At 34.5% G+C, this 24001-nt stretch overlaps 5 protein-coding genes across 6 annotated transcripts; all 5 read left to right on the plus strand.

The window, feature by feature from the left end:
• The first annotated feature begins 679 nt into the window (after nt 1-679).
• LOC125212103 (cysteine-rich PDZ-binding protein-like) lies at nt 680-2814 on the plus strand. Its single transcript, XM_048112158.1, has 4 exons — nt 680-817; nt 937-1054; nt 2348-2439; nt 2541-2814. Exons 1-4 carry the CDS (start codon nt 802-804, stop codon nt 2603-2605), a joined length of 291 nt encoding a protein of 96 aa, XP_047968115.1. The 5' UTR covers nt 680-801; the 3' UTR covers nt 2606-2814.
• Nucleotides 2815-6519: 3705 nt separating this feature from the next.
• On the plus strand, nt 6520-10620 carry LOC125212571 (gibberellin 2-beta-dioxygenase 8-like). Its single transcript, XM_048112776.1, has 5 exons — nt 6520-6655; nt 6798-6840; nt 7961-8406; nt 9297-9618; nt 10043-10620. The coding sequence occupies exons 2-5, from the start codon at nt 6802-6804 to the stop codon at nt 10268-10270; spliced, it is 1035 nt and encodes a 344-aa protein (XP_047968733.1). The 5' UTR covers nt 6520-6655; nt 6798-6801; the 3' UTR covers nt 10271-10620.
• Nucleotides 10621-11546: 926 nt separating this feature from the next.
• On the plus strand, nt 11547-12480 carry LOC125216184 (NDR1/HIN1-like protein 26). The gene has a single exon (XM_048117838.1). It carries the CDS (start codon nt 11636-11638, stop codon nt 12266-12268), a length of 633 nt encoding a protein of 210 aa, XP_047973795.1. The 5' UTR covers nt 11547-11635; the 3' UTR covers nt 12269-12480.
• Nucleotides 12481-14871: 2391 nt separating this feature from the next.
• Nucleotides 14872-19035, plus strand: LOC125215239 (sulfite exporter TauE/SafE family protein 2-like). 2 transcript variants are annotated; one of them, XM_048116601.1, is made up of 4 exons: nt 14874-15716; nt 18076-18210; nt 18280-18429; nt 18516-19035. In XM_048116601.1, the coding sequence occupies exons 1-4, from the start codon at nt 14961-14963 to the stop codon at nt 18822-18824; spliced, it is 1350 nt and encodes a 449-aa protein (XP_047972558.1). In that variant the 5' UTR covers nt 14874-14960; the 3' UTR covers nt 18825-19035. The 2 variants fall into 2 exon arrangements, with proteins under 2 accessions (XP_047972559.1, XP_047972558.1); XM_048116602.1 differs by lacking the exon at nt 18076-18210 and having other exon boundaries at nt 14872-15716.
• A 1840-nt stretch (nt 19036-20875) lies between these two features.
• LOC125209431 (S-antigen protein-like) lies at nt 20876-21376 on the plus strand. Its single transcript, XM_048109029.1, has one exon. It carries the CDS (start codon nt 20876-20878, stop codon nt 21374-21376), a length of 501 nt encoding a protein of 166 aa, XP_047964986.1.
• Nucleotides 21377-24001: the final 2625 nt, after the last annotated feature.

Here is a 24001-nt window from a genome sequence, read left to right on the forward strand (position 1 = left end):
AGAACTTTCCTAAAATAGAGTATTCCTATTTTTATGAAATGACCCAAAAAGAGAGGAGTTTCTATTTTTAGAAACAAATGGAGTATAAAATAAGTACTAAAAGTAAAGAGAATGTAATATAAGTAAGATAATAATGTAGAAAAGAATCTTCCTTATATTATTTTGTCTCTTACTTTATATTCTCTCTAATTTAATTATTTATAGTATCATCTTTTTAGAATGAGGGCAAAAATTAAACCATCTTGCTTGTTGTGGATGAAAGGATTAAAAAGTAATTGTGACAAGTATTGGTGGACCGACTAAAAAGAAACCGGTGACTAAATAATGGTGGATAGAGGGAGTATTATTTACGTTTAATAGTATAATACCACTATTATGAAATAATCAGTGGTCCCTTATAAATATGTAAATTATACAATAAATTGAAATTTCTAAAATAATTAGATTTATTAGAGAAGAATTAAGTTTATAATGTCTGATGCACTTTGAGAAAATAAAATAAAATAAAATAAGTAAATTTAAATATGACAATAGAAACTTAAATGAAATACAATAACTAATAGAAATATTAATCACAAATCAGACACCCAAACAATTATAGAAATAGTATCCTAAAAAAGGTCAAAAATAAAAAACTCGTTTTTTTTTTTTATAGTAATCGCATGTTGATATCGCTCAACTTTATAAACTAGTGAATGTTATATCGGTTAATTGGTCATAAACTTATTCCTCTCTTCGTTTCCGAAAAGAAACCCGAATTCAATTTTGGTTGATTCCATCTGAAAACGATTCAACCGCGCTATGGTCTGCGACAAGTGTGAGTTTCTTCTCCACCCTAATTTTTGCTACAATTGCAATCGTTTTGAAAATATGAAATTTGGTTAGGGTTTTCTCCGAATTGGGGATTTTTACGTGTATGTATGTATCTATATGCAGGCGAGAAGAAGCTAGGGAAGGTGATCGTGCCGGATAAATGGAAGGACGGGGCCCACAACACCACCGAAGGCGGTGGCCGTAAGATCAATGAGAACAAGCTCCTCTCTAAGAAAAATAGGTATCCCTTTCTCCAAGCTCTTTCCTTAAATACGCAAGTTCATTAAGTCAACCTTATTGAATTGATATGCGAAATTAATCGATAGATCGAAAATTGCCCTCGTTTTTTAAATGGAGGTAGTGGAAAAATTGCTTCTGAGCTTTGAGTTGACTCAATCTGTGCACAGCTTACTTTGGTAACAGAGTTTGATCTGATTTCCTGTATTGTGAATAATTTATGTATTCAAACTGGATTAGAATGCTTGTTCAATTTGCAACTTTGTTTGTAGGTTTAGTTTATTGATTTCTTTGCTCTGTTTACATTGCTTGCTGAACTCTGAGAATTTCCGGATCGGGATGTTTGAAATCACTTTGCTTCCACGTTCTCGATTGAGGATGTTTGAATTTTGAGATCACTTTGCATGGTTGTACTTTTGTACTACAGTAAGTTAATATAACTGATTAAATATTGCTGCTAATAAAAACCTGTTCTACTTGTATTCAAATTATAGGGGTGTTTAGGCTTAAGATAGAAATGCTTAATCATGTATATTATCAATCCTAAGTAGTCAACACATGATAAGGAGCGGAAGGCGCTTGGACCGTATATTCTCGGCATAAGTAGAACGTAAAGCTCTGGCACTTCCGCCATGATAACTTGGCTGAAAACAATTAGGATAAGAATAAGAAAGTAAATCGAAAACAAAACTATCTCCAACAAGTGAAGCCCTCTTTAGTCTTTCCTACAAGAAAAGCCTCGGCTAACACTGGCCGTATACTCAGAATAATATTTCTAGCTCTTCAAACCTCCAAGTTACATGTCCACTACTCAAGTAACGTTTTGTAACCATTGCCGACTGCTCAATTAACGTTTTGTAACTACTTCCCAGCCTTCATGGCATCTCCCCAGTCCCCACTCCTGCTGCCTCCTTAACTTCTACCTGTTCAGTGCACCAAAGTTGGGTGTGTGTGTGTATGAATGCATGCTTGTGAAATTTTCTGCCTCTGTAACCATCACTGCACACTGTTATTACATCCAGTGTTATTTTCCCTGAGACATTTTGTTTAAGATGAAAAATATTTTGATACACGAATCATACTAATTACAACATCAAGTTTCCACCGATAAATGTTTCCATGACCTATCAATTTGGGATATTACATACATCTGTCTGCTTGTTTGATTCTAAAGTAGTTTATCCTTGTTGATATTGTTCTGTGGAGGAAAGTCGTTCTTCAAATGACATGTCTTGGTAATTTTAGTGTGTATTTTTTGTCCACTCCCCTTGAGTTACGTGAAATTGGTTGCTTGCAGATGGGCGCCTTATGGACAGTCAAAGTGTACCATATGCAAGCAGCAAGTTCATCAGAATGGCAAGTACTGCCACACATGCGCTTACAGTAAAGGTATAGCAGTTTCTTCCATTTGTTCAATGATGTGTTAACTAAATTTTGATCAAAGAATTGCATGCAAGGAGTTTGAATTTGTTCTTCGTTTGGTAATGTAGGAGTGTGTGCGATGTGCGGAAAACAAGTGCTCGACACCAAGCTCTACAAGCAGAGTAATGTTTGATGTATTTGTAGCCAGGTTAACCCGAAGACCCCAATTTGTTGTTATCTTCTGCTTCTTGTCATGAGATCAGTCGATGTTATACTAATGTTTGGATATTCTCATGTTGACTTGAATGCACTTCTGCTAGTACTTAAATCTTTCAAGAATTTGTGCTGCTTGTTGTACATTATTGCATCCAGTTCAATTTATATAAAATCTGTAGTTTGTCACCAAGATGTAAAAATTGATGGGTATGGTTAGTAGAGATCAATTGGTTAGTACATCAATATATTATTTGTTGCTAAAAGGTACTCCAGTATCTTTCTGTTCAATGATATTCTAGAATAATATTTTGTCGAGATGTATTTAATGTGTAATGCAGAGTATGTATTTCAATGCGTATCAAGTTTAATAAAAATATCTCTGATATTACAATTATATTGCAAGTCTATAGGGTTCGAGTCCACTATGACGGCCTTTAAATTTATAATTAACCTGTTTTTTTTTGGTAATTGTAATTGTAATTGTAATTGTAATTGTAATTGTAATTGTAATTGTAATTGTAATTGTAATTGTAATTGGAAAATGAGAACTAGATCGAGCTTAAAATTAAATCTATAGCTCGAAAAGAGTCCAACTTGATAGGGCAAATCTAAAACAGCCCGAGCTTGATGGGGCCAATCCAAAAATTGAATGGATTTACCTGATTAACCGAAGATTTGTTTATTACTTTGTTTGTCAAACTTCATTACTTTAATTATAAATATGAGGTCAAGTGTGTTGATTGATGAAACATACCTTGTTTTTTCTTCCAAGAATATAGTAAAAAAAACCACACACGATACTTTCTTTTCATAAATTAATTAGATCGATGGGATGGCCCGAAAATCTATTGTGCACTATTAGAGCTGAAAAACTCTAGTTTGATCAGCCAAAATATAATTATATAAAATAGCTGTAATCGAATGAGCTAACGCAGAGAACCAAGTATATAGGTCGTCCCAATCTACTGTTGGAATTGTGCCTGACCAAATGCCAGTTGAAACCAATGGACCGATGGTACATAACTCCATGCAGTTACACTCGCCTTAATGATCCAACATGAATAGGCTGACCATTCAAACCAATAACTCTAACAACATTTTATCTACACGAATGATAACATTAATCTAACATAGACTCCACCAGGATTTACTGCAGTAGGTCTGACCTATAAATAGGCTAGTCATCCCCTCTACATCAACACACCACACTTTTTTGCGTAACACAACGTACAAAAAAGTTTTATGCATCCTTCATTGTCAAAGCTTTGTCCTCGTCTCTTCAAATTCGTTAAAGCTTGTGCAGACTACGACGATGCTGATACGAACGAGATAAAGCCGTTTCATCTTTGCAAACAACACGCCTGAACCAAGAGCACTACTGGGATATCTCATCTTGCGGAAAGAGATATTTCTCGACTCGGCACATTTACTGTTTTATAGTTTTAGTTTATTAGTAGTTTATTTATAATGTCAATTTTGCAATTCCAATTTTCGGTTTTTTTATATTGTGTTATGCCGTCAACTTTTATTTGTTTGTACCCATATCATTACATCCACTGATCCACATCCCTAAAGACAACTCCCCATGTTGATGTCACATGTAAATAATATCTAAGTGAGTTATATATATATCCACAAAACTAAGTTGCCGACTTAACTGTCGCCCTGACTAGTCCATAAACTCGGTTGCCGACTAACTGTCGCCCCAATCTAGTCATCAACCCATATCATTGAAGCACGAATATTGATTGCACAAATTATGATTATTGTTGAGAATATACCGTGTGAGAAGCGTGTAGCCTCCTAATTAAGTCATACCTAATTAAATTCATCACTAGTAGTATAAAAGTAAAAATGAGGAATTAAAAGAAATGGGAAAATATTTTCTGTTGGTAAATAAAGAGTAGATGGAATGGGAAATGTCGTTTTCGTTGTGGGCAAAGCACATGGAGTCCCTTAAATACTCTCGACGTGGGAATGGGACTAACGCATGTGAAAGAGAGTGGGTTTATTGGTGTAGCTATCCACGTAGGGGAATGCCGACATGGCCATTGCTCCTTTGCCGTTATTACAGTTGGGCCCACTCTTTATTTTTTTATCATCTCATGTGCACTGTTTTTAGAGTCTAATAATGACCCATCAGACTTATACAGTGGTTTCAGTTCTCTCGTTACACCGTCTGTGGTTTCAGTTCTCTCGTTACTAGCCAATTCTTAATTTTGATATTGGTGAAAATCTATATCTTGGAGCAATGTATATTGAATATGTGGGTTCATGAACATGGAAAAGTTTCAATGGGAGAATGAGAGTGAGGAGGGCAAGACTTGGAACGAGGATGGCCAAATGAATGTGGAAAGTGGGGATATTGTGGTAGACTTGGTGCAATCTACACCTAACAATCTTTGCCTTTTCCTTTCTCCTCTAGTTATGACCAAATTATTTATTTGTGTACTAGGACTTTTATATGTGACATGACTAAAGATATATCTAGTTTTGCACTCCAATCATTGTTTACATTTTATTATTTGTAGATTCGTTTTGAATGTTTCATCATATAATTGATCAATTTATATATATATGCTCATTCATTTAGTTTAGGTATTCTATATTTTAACAAGATTGAGGATAAATGTCTGGTTATTTTCTTGTTTTTGAAATAAATAAATTTTAATATGTACAATGGACATTTTTTTCCCTGCAATAATATGGGACAGTTGAACTACTCGCAAATCAATACCTCTTGATAACATCTATATATAGTATTTTCTCAAGTGCAAATCAATAAATTATTCGACTATGTTTGTGATATGCATCTCTTTTTCTCAATCACCATATATATCTAATACCAATTTTAATTAGTATTGACTAATTTTTCCAATGAAATTTACATAATTGGTTTTCGGGTTCATCCTAATCTAGACTAGTTCTAGATTAATGCTGTCTATATCTCAACCAACTACAGATATATTTTCTATTGAAAATAATTTTTTGATATATTTTCTCGTTTACAATATGCATATATCTATCACATCATTTCCTTAGATTATTTGTCATGTAATAATGATATAGAAATGCTAATGCAATATAGATTCTAGGCGGGGATAAGATTAATATTGAGTTAGATTCTCACGTCACTTTGTAAACTCATGTCACAATTAAGGTCTTATTATTGAATTATCTATCAACATTTACCCCACAATTATGCTTCCATTTGTCATTATATTTATTATTAATTATTACGTTACTATAGGATAATGAACACGTTCAGCTAATTGACCATTTTCTATATATATACAACACAAAACCTATCGTACTCCAATGTTAAGACGACTGACCTTATAATAAAATATGCCCCGAAAATGATATCACTCCTTAAATGATGTCAAATGACCAAATTCCCTCATACACCATGGCATAGTGATAACTTTTATTCTTCTTGATGTTTTGCAAGCCCGTACGAATATCAAGTCATTCCGAATCTTTGACTTTTTTTGGCGTAATTTGTTAGGATTTTTTTTAGTCCATAACATGAAACAATACATTGGATAATGTTTAAAACATAGTACTATTTGGAAAAGTGGAAATCATAAAGTGACATCCATATGGCCTTTAAGTGATATGATAAAAATTGAACTCATAATCCAATATATAATATAACTATTAAAGGCTAATTTTTAATATATACATCGATAAGGTACTATCAATTTGAAATAGAGCATCCAATTTCAGATAAGTGATTGCAATGTAAGCCGCGTGTTCATCTCTTTCAACATAGACTCCCATTTCACTCTTCTCTCTCTCCCAAGTTGAAAATTAAAGAAAAAAAAATAAAAATTCAACACTGATAATTATTGAAGGCCCCCTTTTCCCCTCTATAAATATCTATCTACTCCAATCATCCTGGACACCAATTTCACACGCATCATATTCCTTTTCAACCTCTCTTCTTCATCTCTTTACAATTTTGCTTCCAAAAATCCAGATTTGACCACCACACGTCTCAATTCCCCTCCCAAATCCAAGAAAGGTAAGTTTCTCCATTGTTTAATTAATCTTCAATTCAACCACCATGCATATATAGTTTCTTAATTAATCATGCATGTCACCTTAATATGTCAAATATTGCATGCAATCGAAATAATTCATTCAATTTGATGCTTAAAATGCAGCAAAATGGTGGCCTCGGAGAATGACTCGAACCATATGAACCAAGTAAGCAAACTATCTTCTCAATATATAAAAAAAAGTGTTTATTTATTTAAATCACGAGCATAAACGTGGTGTCTATAACTAGAAACATGTGGTGTCGTAGAAATTGCAAAATTGCAAGAAGCATACCACTAAATATTGTTTTTTCTTTCTTTCTCTCTAGTGTAGTAGACATGTTACATGTGCACTCTGTATTTTTGTTCTTTCCCTTTATCTCTTTCGAGTACAAATTAAACCCAAATTAGGCTTAATGTGGGGGACAAGAACATAACATAGTCAAAGATTGTCATATAATCATATATTAATTCATACATGTCTATGTCCGAATATACATTATTCTCGATGGAGCCCATGATCCCAATTCAAATAAATCAAGTCTAATTAGTCAATGTTAATTAATTAAAACCCCTCAAGCCAAATATATATGCACTTTTCATCATATCTTTTTGTTTACTCACCATTATTCTTTTTACATTGGTATGTTGTGAAACTAAGTTGCATAGAGTGATGGGGTCCTGCTGTAAAGGAATATTATAGAGAATTATTTATTTATCGGAAGCTTCGAGTTTTACATCACAAATATTATTCAAAACGTGACATCTCTTATACCCCATCACCACCCATAGTAAAGGACAGGATATTCAAACTCATCAATGGCGTGCAAATGGAAATACTATTGCAACGTTTTCTTCGATGACAAAACAAGAAAGTTTGGTAAATTGTAGTTTTCCTTTTTTTCCCAAGAAAAATTTAGTGTTTCTATCTCCTCTCTTCTTGTCATTTTCGTCAATCTAAATTCTCGGTGGCGTGACAACATTAACTTTAAGACAATATTTTTTCCTGTTTCTCCAATAAATTAATAATACTCACTCTATCCATCATTTAAAGAACTATTTTTTGTCACTTTGGATTGTCTATAATTTATAGAACTATTCACTTTATTGCACTTTTAGTATTCACTCCCCACATTCCACTAACTTTTTATACTCACAATTAAATATAAATTCTGCTCACTTTCTCTATTTACTTTTCTTCATAAAGTCAGACCATTTCTTAAAATCTGTGCCGAGTCAAAATGACTCTTTAAATGATGGACTGAGTGAGTAATAATTTCCTTTTTCAGGCGGTGAGAATGGAAGACTCGCCCGATCCACCATTCGAGGCGACATACAAGAGGCTATTCGATGACGTGACGGCGGCGCCGGAGGTCTCGGCGGTGGCGGAATGCGAGCTGCCGATGATCGACTTGAATGAGCTGAATCTCGGCGAGTTTTCGAGGCGGGCATGCATGAAGAAGATCGCTTTAGCTTCAAAGGAATGGGGTTTTTTCCAAGTGATAAATCATGGGATTTGTAGAGAGGTGTTGGAGAAGATGAGGGAGGAGCAAGTGAAGCTTTTCGCGAAGCCGTTTTCCGACAAGGCGGCCAACAAGGATTCGAACTTCTCAGCCGGGAGTTACCGGTGGGGGACGCCGTTGGCGACGTGCCTCAGGCAGCTGTCGTGGTCGGAGGCATTTCATGTGTCGTTGAGCGACGTACTTGGCTCACGTGATGTCCACAACAACCTCAGGTAATTTATTTTTATTTTCTTGATCAAATTCTAGTCCGTCTCATATTTAAAAAAAAAATCATGAAGTTTACAATTTTCGCAATTGTTTCATCTGTCTCATTTTCTGTGAAATATTATCTGATAGCAAGTTTTAAACACGTTAAAATATTATGACTGCATTAGGATGCTAACTTCCTCTTTATGATGATAAATGTTTATGAGGTGAGTGACGTGATTAAAACAACGGTCTTATTATCGTATATTTTGCCGTAAATGTGATAGGTGGTTAATTGCAAAAATTCGCAAAATTTATACTAATTCATAATTTATTTTTAAAAAAACTATGAGATTCACCATAATTTGAACATCATTTATTCGGCAATGTATTTTTTAACTAGTCATGTGATGTTAAAGATTAATAAGTCAAATCACTCAATTTTGTGATAACGTGTAATTTTTGGAGATAATTAAGTGGACCAGGGGGAGGAGTTTTTGTTTTTTTAGATATTTTGTGTTTCAACGGCGCTGCTCTTATGAATAGACAATTTGGAGAGTTTGGATTAAGATATGGGGGAAATGGATTGAGAATGACTAGATTCACAAAATGTGATAAATAAGGCTCTTTTGGATGAGCACGCGGCCAATCTAATCGACTGATTGATCTGACATCTCCAAAATTCTTTTGAAATTGACAATTTCTTTACTTTCAATCATCTAGTTTATTTCTATAATTATAGAGAAATTCAATTATAACAAATATGCTCCTTTTGGATTAAGACAAACTCAATTAAACTTCATTTTGTGACTGTAGTTGCAATAGACTTATTACTGAAAAGTGTTTGCAACGTGTCGTCCGTGCATGCATGCTATGTCTGTGGATGAAATAATTTAATTAGTTCGTACAATTTCAGCTCAATAATGGAGCAATATGCGACGATGGTGTCTGAATTATCTCAGAAATTGGTGGACATATTGGCATCAGAGCTGGGGCAGAAATCAGAATTCTTCAAAGAGAAATGTGTGGCAAGCACATGCTACCTTCGGTTGAACAGATACCCAGCTTGCCCTATTTTCCCAGAGATGTTTGGAATCATGCCACACACAGACAGTGACTTCATCACTGTCCTACACCAAGACCAAATCGGTGGCCTCCAGCTTGTCAAAGATGGCAGCTGGTTTGCTGTCAAACCCAATCCCCAAGCCCTTGTTATCAACATTGGGGATTTATTTCAGGTATATTTAAGGTCCCATTCCTCTAAAACCGCTATTAAAATGAGAATCGAGAACCATCGGTTCGCTAATTCACTAATATCACTTGACATCAGTAGAGTTTTGTGATATTGAAAGTCAGCAACCGCTGATATATTTCGTGATTCCAACTTACATTAATGAATTAGCGAACTGATTGGCTCTCAAGTTCTCATTTTAAAATAGTTATCAACTGATCACAACTCTGTATCTAGACCGATAGAAAATGTTAACAGATGACAAAATAAAAACAATTGAAAATGTCAATATAGTGTCAACGGTGTTGATATTTTCTGTTGATACTATTTTGTCATCTGTTGATATTTTCACACAATCCCGATCATAGTTTGCATTTTATCAGTACTATGTATATTCAATTTTCAATGATATAAAAATGAAATGGGTGCAGGCATGGAGTAATAATGTGTATAAGAGTGTGGAGCATAGGGTTGTGGCAAACCCTCTACATGAAAGGTTCTCAACGGCATACTTCTTCTGTCCATCATACGACACCGTTATAGAGAGTGGTGTTTATAGAAGCTTTAGCTTTGGAGAGTACAGGAAACAAGTCCAAGAAGATGTCAAGATTTTTGGCCATAAAATTGGACTCACAAGGTTTCTTCTACAAACTCATTAATTAGGCTCCACCGGCCAATTGAGTTTTTGGTATAATTAGATTATTCTTTTTCATCTATATATATTAGTAATATATATATATACTTGTCGATCAATGTTGGAAAGAGATGTTTGCATCTGAGGATGTCAGTTTTTAGAAATGATAGTATCATATACGTAGGACAAGTTGTTAGGTGGTGGTAGTTTCTCAAAATGTTTGTAACAGTGTAGAAATTTAATGCAGGTTGTTGGATATTGCTAGTAGATCGTATTTAACAAATTTTGTAAGATAATAATACAGCTATTCTTTGCCTCGGAAACTAGATTTTAGATCTATATATGTTATTGAAGAATGTATTGGGTTACTTCTTATTATAATGTCATTCTGCTCAACGCAATATTTCTCGGGTGGAGAGAGGCTCCCCTTAAAATAAATCAAATTTTAATAATTACTATTCTTGTACATGCTTCATATTTCGGTAATAATTTATAAGACTGACCGATTAAAATTTGTTTCCATAACACAATTGGAATGTACTATTATTAGGGGGAATTGAGAGGGGTACTATTAGCCTATTAGGCATGAAGTAATATTGGGCTATGATTTAGAATCTGGGCCTTCCAGTTTTGTTGTTACCTTTGGGCCCTCTATAAAAATTAAGCTCTTTAGTTTATTAAAATGGGCCCAACTATTTAAAATTGAATTTTTTGAGTTTGAATTTATTTGGTGATCATAATTCCCGTTTGGGGGGAAGTGATCACAATTCCTAGAACAAACAGTTTTGAGCAAATCTGTGTAGCATCTCAATAGAACAACAGTTTTTGGGCAAATCTTTGTAGGATCACAAATTATGCTAAGGAAAATTGAGTTCTTGTTTTGTTGTGGTTCGGTTAATCATACAGTAAAATCTCATTAGTCCAACAACGTGAGAACACCATCCAAGATAATAAATTTCAAAAGCCCATTTAGCCAATTCAATAAATTATGATCTAATACAACCACGTTAAAAGCTAAAGTAGATCTTCCATGACAATTCAAGGCTAAAAAGTGAGAAATTAAAAACCACCATTCTTATTTTAGTACTACTATAAACCATGCATGCTTTATCATATTACAACTCATAGGAATCATATACCTTCTCCAATCTCCACCTCAAACCATTTCATTTTTAAGTAGTGTCACATGCAACTTCAACCTTACCTCCCAAGCAACCTTCCATTCATCTCATCAAACACATCAAAGTGATCAAACCAACAACAAAAAAAATCCCTAGATTCCTTTCTTTCCACATTCAAAACCAATCAACACAAACATTCCCTCAAAAATCCCCTTTATCCCAATACAAATCCCACCACATCCCTTCACTTCATTCCCACCTCTCAAAAAATGTGGACCGACGCTCGAATCCCGACCCAACCCCCGTCCGACGACCGGCCCATGAAACGCCACCACACGGCCCGCTACTACGCCCACCGCGTCAAAGAAAGCCTCACCACCCGCGTCTCGAAGCTCATATGCGCCATCGTGCTAGGCCTCCTCTTCCTGATCGGCATCATCTCCTTCATCCTCTGGCTCAGCCTCCGCCCCCACCGCCCCCGCTTCTTCATCGAGGCCTTCTCCGCCGCGAGCTCCTCCGTCTCCTACAGCGTCACCGCCCGCAACTCGAACCAGAACATCGGCATCTACTATGACTCGGTGGAGGTGGCGGTTTTCTACCAGGACGACCAGCGGCTGGGCGGCGGGACGGTGCTGGGGGCGTTCTACCAAGAGCCCAAGAATAGTAAGGTGGTCGCCGGCAGTGTAACGGCGACGGGGCAGCAGTGGGACCAGATTGCGGCGGACCGGGCTAGAGGGGAGGTGGTTTTCCGGGTTGAGGTGACGTCGGTGATCCGGTTCAAGATCTCGAGTTGGGATAGCAAGCGACATAGGATGCACGCGAATTGTCCGGTTCGGGTTAGACCGGACGGTTCGCTCTTGCCGATCAATGTGCATACCAGATGTCCGGTTTACTTTAACTAGCTAGGACTTGTTTAATTAATGTTCATGTTACCTTTCTCCATAGGATTTTGAATTGTGGTTTGTATTTGGTTTGCTTTGGTTTGTTTGAAGTTTGTGGGGTCAATTCTTATGTATTATTAGTAGGCACATGTTCAAGTAAATCATTTTGTTATGATGAAAATAAAAATAGACACTTTGACATTTTATTAATAAAAGGGTAATTTGATTGTAAATTCTTTCATCGTAACAGTTTTATACTCCTATATTTTAGTGAATTATTTACTGAATTATTGATGTCTTCTGATTTTGCAACCAAATTATCATATTGTTCTGATTTTGCAATCAATCAATATTTTTAGTGCTGACATGTTAACTAAGAAGACATAGTATAAGTAATCCACATTAGATAATTTTATTTGTTGAAATAGGGTTTATATTAGAAAAAAGATTGAGTCCGGGGGAGAAAAAAATAAGAAACAAGATGGAAGAGGGCACAGTGAGTGAAATTATTTAATTTAGTAATGCGACTATGTTACGATGCATGCAATGTGACGTTGTGTTCGATAATCTTGATTTATTACAAAATTAAAATAAATCATAGCTTGATAATTTACCGAACTTTAAAACTAATATGTAAACTCAAAATTTGATTAAAATTTAGGAACTTACAGACAAAACTCCTTAACAAAAAATTCTCAATCACGAAGCTATTTTTTTTTTCTTTTGAATTGGCTATTTTTGCTTACAATTTATCATTACAAACTTCTTGTGAATTAATTTCAAAATATTAGCTATCCTTTTATGTTAGTGGCTATTTTTTTATTTTTACAATGGCAATTGAATATGTTGATTTATTAATGACATATTTACTTTATCTCCAGTCTTATTGTGTTGAAAACACCAAAAACTTCGACTGTGTCAAAATAACTTGATTTCCTTGTATTTAATTTTTTAATTAATTTATATTTTCTTCTGAGTTCTTAAAGTTTTCTAATTATCTACAGATAGTGGATTTTACGTTAGTAATCAAAATGCATTAATAATAATTAAAACTGTAAAATAATCAAACTACTATTCATAAATAGGTAGAAATCCACTATTGCAGAGGGTTGGGCGAGGTGGGCGGCGGGGGCGCTATTGTGGCAGGTTTCGCCGCCGAAACTGCCGCTGGAAATAATTTTTTTTTTTTTCAATTTACAAAACAAGGAGAGTAGATGAAGTGAGGATGAAGAAGATGAATAGGAGAGATGAGAGAGAGAAAGAAGATGTTGGAATTTTCCATCTTCACGATTCTTTCTTCAAAGTGTTGGGAGGAAGAAGGTGAAAAGGAGATATGAGGGAGAGAAAGAAGACTTTGAGAACATTGATAATTAATGGCTAATTAATATACGTATATTAAGATTTTTTGGCTAATTTTCTATAAAGAACTGTCTTTCCAAAATTAATGGCTAATTTTCTCATAAAATTGTCTTCCCAAAATTAATTGCTAAGTACTGCCTAGTTTTCTCCAAAAATTGTCAACCCAATTAGTAGCTTGTTAATATTGAATTGATACTTTTTTATAAAATATTGATAATAAAATAATTTTTATATCAAATAAAAATAGTTAAATAAGTTGTGGCGAATTTTGGGATGAATTTTGGGCGTCATTGCAGATATTGAGCCTGAAATTTAAAATATTGACGTGGCAAAAGAAAATGGGGTATGCTTTTAAGCCGGATTTTTTGTCTTCTACCGTGGATGCCCCTCAGGCGCCGAAAATTTCAGACAAAGTGTGCTAACCTTTTTTTTTCTTAAAAAAAGTATTCAATGTTTAAGTGGTCAAATTTGATACTTCTCTCGAGATTAAATATCACACTTAAGTAGTACTCCTATCTTTTATGAATTAATATAAGTTAATATAACATAAAATTTATTTTTTATATTAAATTTTTAATACAATATCTACATAATCATTAATTAGTACTCCCTCTGTTTCATTCAATATGATAATCTTTTCCTTTTTTTATATGATAATCTCATCTCCTCATTGAAATATTCAACTACTTAACAACAATTCCTAAAATTCTATGCCAATTCAAGAATGTGTCCATCCTGAATGGGACGAAGGGAGTAGAATATAATATTCATTTCACCTAAAAATAATAAAAATGAAATAAGACATTTAATTACAATGGACATGACTATCAAATCATGCATTTGAAAATTTAATACTCTCTTTGTCCCATTAAAAATGAAATATTTTTCTTTTTTGAATTGTTCAGATAAAAATGACACGATTCCTAAAATTAAAAATAGCACCATATCTATTTTTTTCTTTTTTATTTTAATCTCTTTTCACTTAATTCATAAAATAGCACTATGTAAAATTACATGTTGGAAAACAAAGTATTTCATATTTAGTGGGATCGTGATAGTTCAACTAACACTTTATTTTTATTGTGAATGGATAAAAGCTCCTACTTCAGTGTTGTTTATATATGAGTGTAGTATGAAGAGTCATGTTCTCAGGGGACAAAAGTATAAACATATCATCTCAATTAAAACAAAAAGCAACTTCATTTTTTATAACACAAGCAAACGAAATTGTGACACAATATTAAAACTCCTAATCAACTCTGACACACTGAGTGAAACCCTTTATCAATAGTCACAACTCACAAGCCCACAACATATCTATCCATAGAAGAAGGAAAAAAATCAAAACACAACAATGAATCACAAATTCCCAACACTCGTTTTCCTCCTCCTCCTCCTCATCATCTTCACCACCACTTTCGATACTTCCCATGCAAAACCAAAACCAAAACCTCCCCAAATATTCCCCATCTCCTTCCAATTCCACCAAACCCTCAATTCAACCAAATCATGGCTCCAATTCAATTTCAAACCCTCCTCCCAATCCCTCCTCGCCGCCACCCTCTCGTTCCTCGCCGCCGCCGTCTCCAGCGCCGGCGGCATCGGCGGCGGCGGCCTCTTCATCCCCATCCTCACCATCGCCGCCGGGGTGGACCTCAAGACGGCCTCCAGCTTCTCCGCCTTCATGGTCAGCGGCGGCTCCCTCGCCAACGTGGGCTGCCACCTCCTCTCCCGCCGCCCCCCCCTCATCGACTACGACATCGCCCTTCTCTCCGAGCCCTGCATGCTGCTCGGTGTCAGCGCCGGCGTCATCCTCAACGTCGTCCTCCCCGAGTGGCTCATCACCGCCTCCTTCGCCGTCTTCCTCGCCTTCTGCACGTTTAAAACGTGCGCGGCCGGGGTCTCGTTCTGGAGCGTGGAGTCGAGGAGGAGGAGCGAGGAGGATGAGGAGGAGGGCGGGGATCGGAAAGTGGCGTTGCTGCTGAGAGAGGAGGAGAGTGGTGGTGATTCTCACCTGGTTGGGATTCCGTGGGGGAAAGTTGGGATGCTCATTCTCATCTGGTTTTCCTTCTTTGTGTTGTATTTGCTTCGAGGAAACAGCAGTGGACAAGTAAGATTTTTTCTTTGATTTACTTTAATTGATTAATGTGTTTGAATGACTCATTTACATTAGTTGTAGTTGCATGTTTGCGGTCCTTGTCACGAGTTTTGTCGCTTTTAGTTTGGCACATCATAAATGTCATGCTACTATCCACATGTACATATATAAGTACACAGTTAGAGTTTACTTAGTATTGAAATAATCATTTTCATATAGTTAAAAGAGATATGGGTCATATAAACTTTGGGTGAATTCTCATATTTTCAACGAACTTTGAAGATTGACGGTTAGTCATTCTTCAAATTTGAAAAATCTAAGTCACATGTTTTTCTTATTATGCATATATTATTCAATGTCAAATTCAAGAATTAGAGCGTCGAAATAATGTTGTTTCATGTGTAATCCATATACTAAGCTAAATAGACTTCACGGCAAGTTACGTAGGATCCAAATATCATGAAAATTTTATATTTGGGTCGTGTTAAGAAATTTGAACCATTATTAAAGTTTATGTTATTTTCAAAGTTTATGGAAAATACTAGAATTTACCCAATGTTTACGATTTTAAGACCAATATCTAAGTTAAAAATAGCTATAAATATAATAATGAAAATAAAAGATACTCCCTCCGTCCATGATTATATGTCTCATATTTGACCGGCGCAGGTTTTAAGAAATTGTTTGATTTTATAAAAGAATATGAATAAGAAAAGTTAGTGGAATGCGAGTCTTATTTTTATATATTAATTTTATAATAAAATATGAGTGAAATTATAACATTCCAAAAGTACGTTTAAAACAATAAAATGAGATGCTATATGTGTTTATAGAAATATGCCAAATAATAGAAATGTACATAAATTATATCAATAATTTTCATTAATCAATTACTACTTTATAGTAACAAAAATATGCTTATTGGATAAGGACATATATATTTAACTAACATTTTCTTGAATTTGATGTCGAAACAATGGTATGACATTTGTATACCATGTGGCCAAATTTTAGTCCATATATATTAAAATAATACTAGGAGATCAGAGAGATAATTAGATGAAGATGGGTTTCTTCCCCAACAATTCTCGGCCAACATTCTTCTAACAATTGATCTCGTCGGATATGAGGCGGAACAAAAGGGGGTGGTACATAAATGAATTAGTAAAATGTAGGATCCGCTTATGAAATATAGGGAGTATAAATGTGAAATGTGATATTTAATAGTGGACGGATGAAAAAAGATATGTAAGACATTTAATGGTGTACGGAGGGAATAGTTATTCTATTTATTTATTTTTCTTTGCTTAAAGTATTGTTTTGCCCTCAAGGTAGATACTAATCATAAATGGACACATCATTCAAATATAACTAGTTAAAAATAGCTATAAATATAAAAGAGATGAGAGATACCTACTTGTTGTAGATTAAGTATTGTTTTTGCTCTCAAGGTAGATAACAATCATAAATGGACAATCATTGAAAGTTGATGAAATATTATAAGATAATGCTCTCCAGCATACATATCACCTTTTGTTAATAAATAGCACTATATTAAAGGGCGTCGGATATTTCCTCCATAAATTGACTTAATTTGCCACGAACTTTATGGTTTCAATGGATATAGACATATTGTAGTTACACATTATTTTAGTTACAATTGTTGATCTAACAGATAATGTTTTTCTTTGGATAAAATCCACCTGCACTTGGTAATGTCGGCTGACTATACATGGATATTTTGATATTATAGTATATCAGTTAGATGTCTTAATTCTTTTGTAAAATATTTTGTTCTATAGTGGGTGGCAGTGATTATATTTAAGAAATATCATCCATTTGATGTCCTTATCTAAGTCATCATAAACTTAGATTAAAAAAGCATTATACAAGAACTACAGTTTACTATTTGTCTCGTCTATTGCAACTAGTTTAAAGTAATACTTTTATATGCCTTCACTCACTAAATGACACAAGTAAAAGATTGCATGAATAATGTTACTATATAATATACTCTTGCATCATGAATATACATCACATGATATTATTAATCGTAATAGAGGATAAAATATTCTAGTAAAAACATGATACCAAGTTGCATGCATGGTGATTCATCAAGTGATGGGTTACTTTCAAGTTGCTTGACCACAGAATCTTAAGGGCATTTCATATCATTAAAAGATAGAAAAAATATTCATATATCACATGGGCATATTCTTAAAGAGAGATACGGATATGTATGTGTGACAAAAGAAGAAAGAGCATAAAGTAACCATTCTATACAATCCAATAAAAAAAATAATTATATATACTTTGTACAAGTGCAAATTAAGTTAGATTGTAATTCTAATTTAAGTTTCAATGCTTGTAGGGTATCATCAATATTGAGTCATGTGGAAAGGGGTATTGGCTAATCTCTTCTATTCAAATCCCACTTGCTCTTATCTTCACCACATGGATTCTTCATTTTGGAAAGAATGCAAAAATTACTGCAGAAACACAAGAGGTGCATAAAATTTCAATTAACTAAAAATGCATATCACTTTATGGATCTCACCTTGGGTTGTAACATTAGGAAAATGGAGTCGGAAGGAGATGTTCGTCGTCTAGGAAGCTCTTTTTCCCATTGATGGCCCTATTAGCCGGGGTTCTAGGAGGAGTCTTCGGTATAGGAGGTGGTATGCTTATAAGTCCACTTCTTCTCCAAATAGGAATTGAGCCTCAAGTAAGTTTGAATTAATTACTATAAATTTCAATTATAAACATGAAGATGAGACATTAACGTGTATGCATATTATTGTGTTTCATTAGGCAACCGCGGCTACATGTTCCTTCATGGTGTTCTTCTCCTCGATCATGTCGGCAATGCAATACCTGTTGTTAGGCATGGAGCATGTTGATGGCGCCCTCGGCTATGCTGCGATTTGTTTCATCGCCTCCCTTGTTGGGCTGACCATAGCACGAAGGGCGGTCATGAAGCATGGGAGGGCGTCTCTGATAGTGTTCGCGGTAGGTGTGGTGATGGCCTTGAGTACTGTTTTGATCACCGGTTTTGGAGCTGTTGAAGTGTGGAATGATTACACAAGTGGGGAGAGCATGGGGTTCAAGAAACCTTGCTAGCTATTGATGGCTTGAGAATCTAAGTTGTTAACTAAAGATATAATTTGAAAGTTATGAATCATGTTTACCATGAGTCCATGACACAAAAATTTACATGTTTTCTCACTGCCTTGCTTGAGGAATTTTTGAGATGGAATCAAGACTTTATGTCTTGTAAGATGTTTAATGACTGTACTGAATATATGGAGTAATAAATGGTGGTTTGGCTTCAGTGATCTTTGTCATGGGTGACAGGGCGATTAAGCTCAATTTATATTTATAGAAATATGATTGGTGGACATCGTAAACCAAATAACTAATTAGATGGGCATCTTTAAAGGGATATTATAATATGATGCCTCGCATCTAAATAATGCCATCAATAAACAAACTTTGTAGATCATATTATGTTTTTACCCCTGAACTTTGAGACCTTTCAAAAAATATTCCGAATTTTTATATTTTCTAATTTTTCATAAAATGTGGATTTTCTCTAAAATTATTGAATATCCAACACTTTATTTGAAACTTGAGTATGTGTATTGATTTATATTTATTGAATCATTTTCTCTTAATGATATGATTTTTATTTAATTGGATCTCAAAATTTAGTACTCCGTACATAACCATATATTTCAAAATATACAATATATACATAAATATAAAACACACAAATATGATATAGAATTAAATAATAACATAAATTAGAAATTGCTAAACATGTGAGAGAGTAGATTTATTTCACTAAGCCAGTTATATTCAATCCCATCAAACTAGGAATCTGAATTCATACCATAAGTAGAGGGTGGCTGTTGTTTCCGTTTTCAAAAATATGTCAGTTTGTGTGGACCGAATAATAGACAGTACTTATATCACTATACAGCCATTGCAAACAAGCACTTAATTTATTATGAAAATGGGAGAAAAAGAACGTAAATGTAAATTAATTTAAATATGTTAATTATATCTAACAAGGACTTGGGACTTGGGAGACAAAATTAATCTAAAAGAAATTAATGTACAAGGACCTGATGAAAAATAAACAAAACAAATTAGTACTCCTACATAAAAGAAATGTAAGGAACTGCTGAGTGCTGAATATGATTTGAGAAACAAAAAATTATAAATATCTTAGTCTATAATATCTCATTTTATATATAGGGCATAGTCCATTGTAAATTTGTAATTAATTACTACTAAAAGAGTTTGTCCATAAAAAGCGAAACAAATACACCGATTTAGAAAAAAATGTAAACTAGAGTTGGTGTAGTTTGAATAAATAAAGTTTGGGGGAAAACTATATTATGTTCAATATGTGCATTTACCGGGAAAATATGTATCCAAAAATTATTACTCCCTCTGTCCAACAATAAGAATCATATTTTGTCATTTTAGTCAATCCCACAATAAAAGTTCTATTTCATTTTTACCATAAATGGTGAGTAGGCTTCTCATTCCACCAACTTATTATACTCACATTTTATTATAAAACTAATATATACAAGTGAGACTGATATTTCACTAATTTTTCTTTATATTTTTTAAAACTCGTGTCATAACCAAATAGGACTCCTATTGCGGGACGGAGAAAGTACTACTAAGATTTGCACTTTTGTGAAAGGGAGAATTATATCATAAAATAGAACTCATGGGAAAATAATATGAATGCAATTAACTTGATAGGGAGAAAGCATGTAGCATATGAACATTTCTTTCACTATAAAGATTCCTCCAAATTGTTCATTTTGATATTACGGTTTGAAACTTCACTTCCAATATGGGTGTTAGTCTCAGAAAATTCCAGCTTCTGATTCTCCATCTCTTGGTCTTACGTAAGTGTTGTAGAGGGCGTTTACAAGCTAATTAATCCACTTTTTAATTTAATGAAATGATTATTTTAACTTTGTTTTGACCATCTTATCTTTCAATCACTTAATCTTGTGTTTTAATCATTCTATCATAATAATTCCTTAGGTTATTGTTTGTATGTCTCCAAAAATTATTTTAACTTAGTTTTTGAGTGAGTCACATTTGTTGATTATTATATGATATTATGAAATGCAGAGGAAATGATGGGAATGCTGAGCGAAGCAGCACTGTGTGAAGGGCGGAGCACAACATTCAGAGGTGTTTGCTTTAGCAGTAACAATTGTGGAACTGTTTGTGAGACTGAAGGTTTCGTTAGTGGACGTTGCAAATTCTTTAAATGCGTTTGCAGCAAGGATTGTAATAGCGGAGGTGGCGGAAGCGGCGGTGGAGGAGGCAGCACTCCCGGTGGCAAAGGCCCTCCTGGTGGTGAGGGACCACCAAAAGGTTCTCCGGGTGGCAACAAGGGGCCTCCAGGTGGTGATGAGGGACCCGTTGCTGGAGGTGGACCTCCTGGTGGTGATAAGAGACCACCGGAAGGTCCTCCTAGTGGCGGCGAGGGACCTCCAGGTGGTGATGAGGGACCACCAGAAAGTCCTTCGGATGGCGCAGAGGGACCTTCTAGTGGTGATGAGGGACCACCAGAAGATTCTTCAGATGGGGACGAGGGACCTCCCGGGGAAGGCCCGTCTCCGGCTGAAGACTAATAATTTACTTCCACCCATTTTGTCTAGCTTTCCTTATTAATAATAAAGTTGTAAACGAATTATTCTGGAAAAAAAAGGAGTAGTAGTATGAATTTGAATTTTACGCAATGACTTCATTACCAAACGAATACGCCTAATTCATCTATTCGTATAAAATTTTATAGGCTAATATTACATTAAAGTGCAAGCGCATTTTCAAATTTATTAATGTCTCATTTAACCTAAACTTTCCATTATTCAATACACGTTTCAAGAAACAGAGCAGTGCTTAGCAGAAATTGTAGAAGGTTACAATGAAACAGTATCAATTCTGTGTGTAGTTAAATTATTGGAATATTAGTGTATTGTGTGGGAGATGATCATATAAGTTAAATTATTGAACTTGGTTTTATTCCAAACGTACAGTTACACTTTAAACCTGTCATGGTCGCATTTTCTAAAGATTAAAAGCTCGATTGATCGTGATTAGAGAAGGATTGAATAAGCGAGGAAGAAATGAGAACATCACTCACTTGATCATAACTTGAAAAATTAGGAATAGCTTGAAAGAAAATCATAGTATCATCTCCCAACTCAACGAAATAAAATCTCAGTAGTAAACAATTCAAAAGAATTAGATTCTCATCAAAAGCATTATAGACATGGAATAATGTCATGTATGAATACATGATACATTCAGAAAACTCAACTAGACTTACATGTTCATTGACCTTGCTAAACACTCACCACATCTATCACCGCTCAACCTTCACATTTTTAAAACCATATGTAGGGCTGAGTACTTATTATACTTAAAAATATATTTTTATAAAAAAAAGTTTGTCACTAAAACATTACATAGTAAAACATGGTTGAACAGTCCATCATCCATCAACATTCATCATCATCCTATCATTTCCCTTGACACATTGCTTAGGAGAGGCCACATTTCTTATGAACATACATGAGAGAGAATATAGCCATATTCCAAGTCACTAGATCAGTCAACTTGAAAGATAGCGCCTAATCTACCATAGGTGTACACTAGTTTGAGTAAGGTTTGCGACCTTACTGGAATTCGAATTCGATTAAACATATATGACAAAACCATTTCAGATTGGCTCCATCAAAACATTAAACATGGCATGACATACATACTCGACATCAGTTCTCACGTTAAAACATACTTAAGGCATAGTCCTTATTTGAAAAGAAAGCCCACAATGATATAGTATTATTTTTAAAAAGCCCACCTCATTTGCTTACTTCCTCAACTCGATTTTCCATTCTGGTCTTACATTAGCATGCAAAAATCATCATTTTTGAAAGAATATAGTAACATGTTACATCAGCTTTAAAAATAATGCATGCTCTCACGTCCATTGTAATCTTCGTTAAAATATTCTCGAACTCCTTTGAGTTAATAAGATCCGAGAAATTAATTAGTTAATCCGCGAACCAATTAATTGGCCCAAACAAAATAATTTAATCGCCCATCCTTAAATCCTTTCCCATTTAAATCTGTTGGCCCAAATTTGAAACTCCAGCCCCAACATGAATTATTCTGGCCCGATCCTTAATAATTAATCTAGTAGCCCAAAACAAAAATACTTCGATTAAACAAGGAGAAAGCATACTCTCTAGTTCTCTCGGATGGGGGTTGTGAAAAATGTTTGAGAGAAAATGGCCTTGTGAAGGCTATTGGGCTTCCAGGACAAACAAGAAAATGGGCTTGAAGAAATAAAATCCAATATTGACCTTATATTCTTGAGCTTAGATGATTATAAAAATAGTTGAACTTGTAACCTTAGTCTTAGTTCCTTTCATGTAACCCAAGTAATTAATTTTTGACATTCCATCCAATAGAATTTCAATAACATATCTCTTTGTTGAGATCAATGGAGAAAATTCATATCCTTTGCCGTTTTGAATACTTTTATATTTGATTAAGTAAAATGTGAAAAGAACTAGGATCCACTTGTCTTAAAAGCATCCACGCTCATGCTCTTTCCAAAAAGCATAGATGTAGGTCCGAAGTCACATTTATTCATTTTTTACTCTCTGCTCTTCTGCAAAAGCACAACACCCACATTCATATTCTTCTGTAAAAGCATGCTCAAGGGTCCCACCATTATATTATTCAATTTAAATACTTCAATTACTAAAAACAATTCCACAATATTAAAATGCATTAAAAATACCCAAAATACTATTACAAATTACTAAAAAATTAAAAATTACATAATTAAAATTCTAAAAATTGAGGTTGAGAGAGTTGTTTGGTATAGTGTGATTTTTTGTGTTGAAATGAAGGTATTTATAGATGAAAGTCCAAATTTTGGGATAAAAATAATGAAAAAATAAATTAAAAGTTTGAAAAAAAATGGATTATTGGGAAGTCCCAAAATATTTTTTTATTAAATCTGAATTTTTCAGAATTTTTTCGAATTAAAAAAAAATTATGATAAACCAACGGCCAATCAGAGCATGCCACGTCGGCTACTCGTGCTCTTGCCGTCGGTCCATCCGTCCCACAATATAAGTTACACTTTGTCATTTTGGTCCGTTCCACAATAAGGGTCACAGTTCATTTTTACCATAAATGGTAAGTAGGTCCTGCATTCCACTAACCAACTTCACTCACAT

Source organism: Salvia hispanica, chromosome 3 (assembly GCF_023119035.1).
Source record: "Salvia hispanica cultivar TCC Black 2014 chromosome 3, UniMelb_Shisp_WGS_1.0, whole genome shotgun sequence".
Classification (NCBI taxonomy): domain Eukaryota; kingdom Viridiplantae; phylum Streptophyta; class Magnoliopsida; order Lamiales; family Lamiaceae; genus Salvia; species Salvia hispanica.